Raw genomic sequence first — 1,978 nt, 5'->3', positions numbered from 1 at the left:
TGATCACTGTCTTGCTTGAGTTTGTCTATGATTTTTTGGTCACTCTGTGATTTTTAGAATTTTCGTTTGCAGGTTTGTGGTGATTGCGGTGGCGACCTGAAGGTTTAGGTGTGGCGGTGCTAGGGTTAGATTTTTAGAAAGAAAGTAGGGTTTCGATTTTTGGTTGGGCTGAAAGTTGAAGAAGATGATGATGTGGCTCTATGTTTTGTAATGAATGAAGGTTGTTCAATCTTGTCCTCATTTCTGTTAATTATTTTCGAATGTGGTCTCTATGATGATGACTGATCTAGTCCACGTCAAAACATAAATGACAGTTCACTATCTAATTACACATGTGGAGATCTGACCGTTATCGATTTAGACAACGTTAGTAAAAAAATACTAAATTGAACACAAATTACGATCTTTAAGACCACATTGAACAAAAAAAATATGGGGACCAAAACAAACACACATAACAAAAATAGAGACTATTAATACTATTAAGCCTTCGTCTAATATTAAGTTGCTACATCACTTATTGTTAATATTTAGTCGAAGTATAAATTTCTATTAAATGCATTTTTAGGAAAATTCGTATGAAACACATCAAGTTTTAGCCAGATTGGTGCATGCTCCTTGGCAAATTCACGTAGTCAATCAGTACTTAGAGTTGATCGGTATTCAATCAATTGCAGGCAATGCGAATTTTTTGCAGATTCGGATGTTTAGTGTTCGTCCTTTTGATCTTAGCTATACAATGAGGGCGAAGTAAACCACATTGAATGGTCACATGCTTCTTGGATTGGATTCTTGTGAACAAGTTGTCTTATTCTCAGAAGTTCGAATAAAAGCAACTGCTATTTCTGAATAAGTGACGTTGCTCCAGTACTTAAACCAAAGAGTAGCTACAGTACAAGCAATAGAAAATAAAAAAAAAAAAAACAGTATAGAAGCATACAGAGGTGAAAGATGAAGCGAAAACCCCAGAAAAACTCTGGTACATGACACTAGCCATGGCGCACGGTGACGTTGTACTCCACCACAAAATGCTCAGGGGTAGAAATGTCATCGACACTGTTGGCTATAGCATAGCCAGTGGCGAACCTGAACACGCCGGTGCCACCGACGATGGGCATCTCTCTGTTCTGCTCCGCTATGGGGTTCCGGCCGAGCATGCTCAAGGAGCTTCCGGCGTAGTCCCCTTCCGTGAAAGCGAAATTGATGAGCATGTACATGCCCAGGTCGTTGAGAGAGGCGAGGCCAAAAAGGCCTTGGGCCCTCCCAACGGGCTTGGAGCTGAGATCCGGGCCTTCCGTCATGGGATCGTCCATGACGAAAGTGGAGCCGAAGCCGTTCGGGACGTTCTTGGGGGTGTCAACTATCTGTACGATGGAGGGGTTGTTGGCGTTTCGAAGATCATGATAAAAGAAGTGAAGATGGGTCTGTTTGTGCGAAGAACGGTGAGTTTCTGATGGAAGTTCGATGTGAGATTGCTGAGAAAAGGATGCCTGAATATGGGTTAGGAGTGTGGAGAACAGAGTGAGAGAGAGAAGGAACAAGAATCTAAGGGGAACAACCATTGTCGTCGTTAGCTCTGTAACATAACATGCTTCTGCTTTATAATGTCTTCACTTTTAATATATATTATCATAGAAGGAATGAATTATTGATTTCTGTTCATTTCTTACAATATAAATATACCACCTTTCGTTTTTTATTAATGATAATAATAATATATACCATTAGTAGATTGTTTGTACGTTCCTACTTTTTCTACCACTCATTTTATAGAAAGACATGGAGAATAACAAGAAAGCATATAAAACTGTACATACAAATAAATGGAAGAATTGTTACAAACAATAATAAATGTTAGAAATAAGGAAATAACTTACAGGTATATTGAATAGCTACATCGATATTATTCACTTACTTAATGAAGTCCTTTAAATAAATAAATAAATACAAATTATATTAAATGTTAGAAATTAGGAAT

The 1,978-nt window shown here is 38.1% G+C and overlaps 1 protein-coding gene across 1 annotated transcript; it reads right to left on the bottom strand.

Annotated features, from left to right (window-relative positions):
- Nucleotides 1-746: 746 nt before the first annotated feature.
- LOC106761312 (dirigent protein 21-like) lies at nucleotides 747-1,604 on the bottom strand. The gene has a single exon (XM_014644852.2). The coding sequence runs from the start codon at nucleotides 1,560-1,562 to the stop codon at nucleotides 990-992; it is 573 nt and encodes a 190-aa protein (XP_014500338.1). The 5' UTR covers nucleotides 1,563-1,604; the 3' UTR covers nucleotides 747-989.
- Nucleotides 1,605-1,978: the final 374 nt, after the last annotated feature.

Source organism: Vigna radiata, chromosome 5 (genome assembly GCF_000741045.1).
Source record: "Vigna radiata var. radiata cultivar VC1973A chromosome 5, Vradiata_ver6, whole genome shotgun sequence".
Lineage (NCBI taxonomy): Eukaryota > Viridiplantae > Streptophyta > Magnoliopsida > Fabales > Fabaceae > Vigna > Vigna radiata.
The sequence above is the reverse complement of the archived record's forward strand: the minus strand, read 5'-3'. Positions and strand labels throughout refer to the sequence as shown.

Bases quoted from the DNA above. Each gene is read 5' to 3' on its own strand.
- LOC106761312 (XM_014644852.2), bottom strand. From the start codon at position 1,562: ATGGTTGTTCCCCTTAGATTCTTGTTCCTTCTCTCTCTCACTCTGTTC.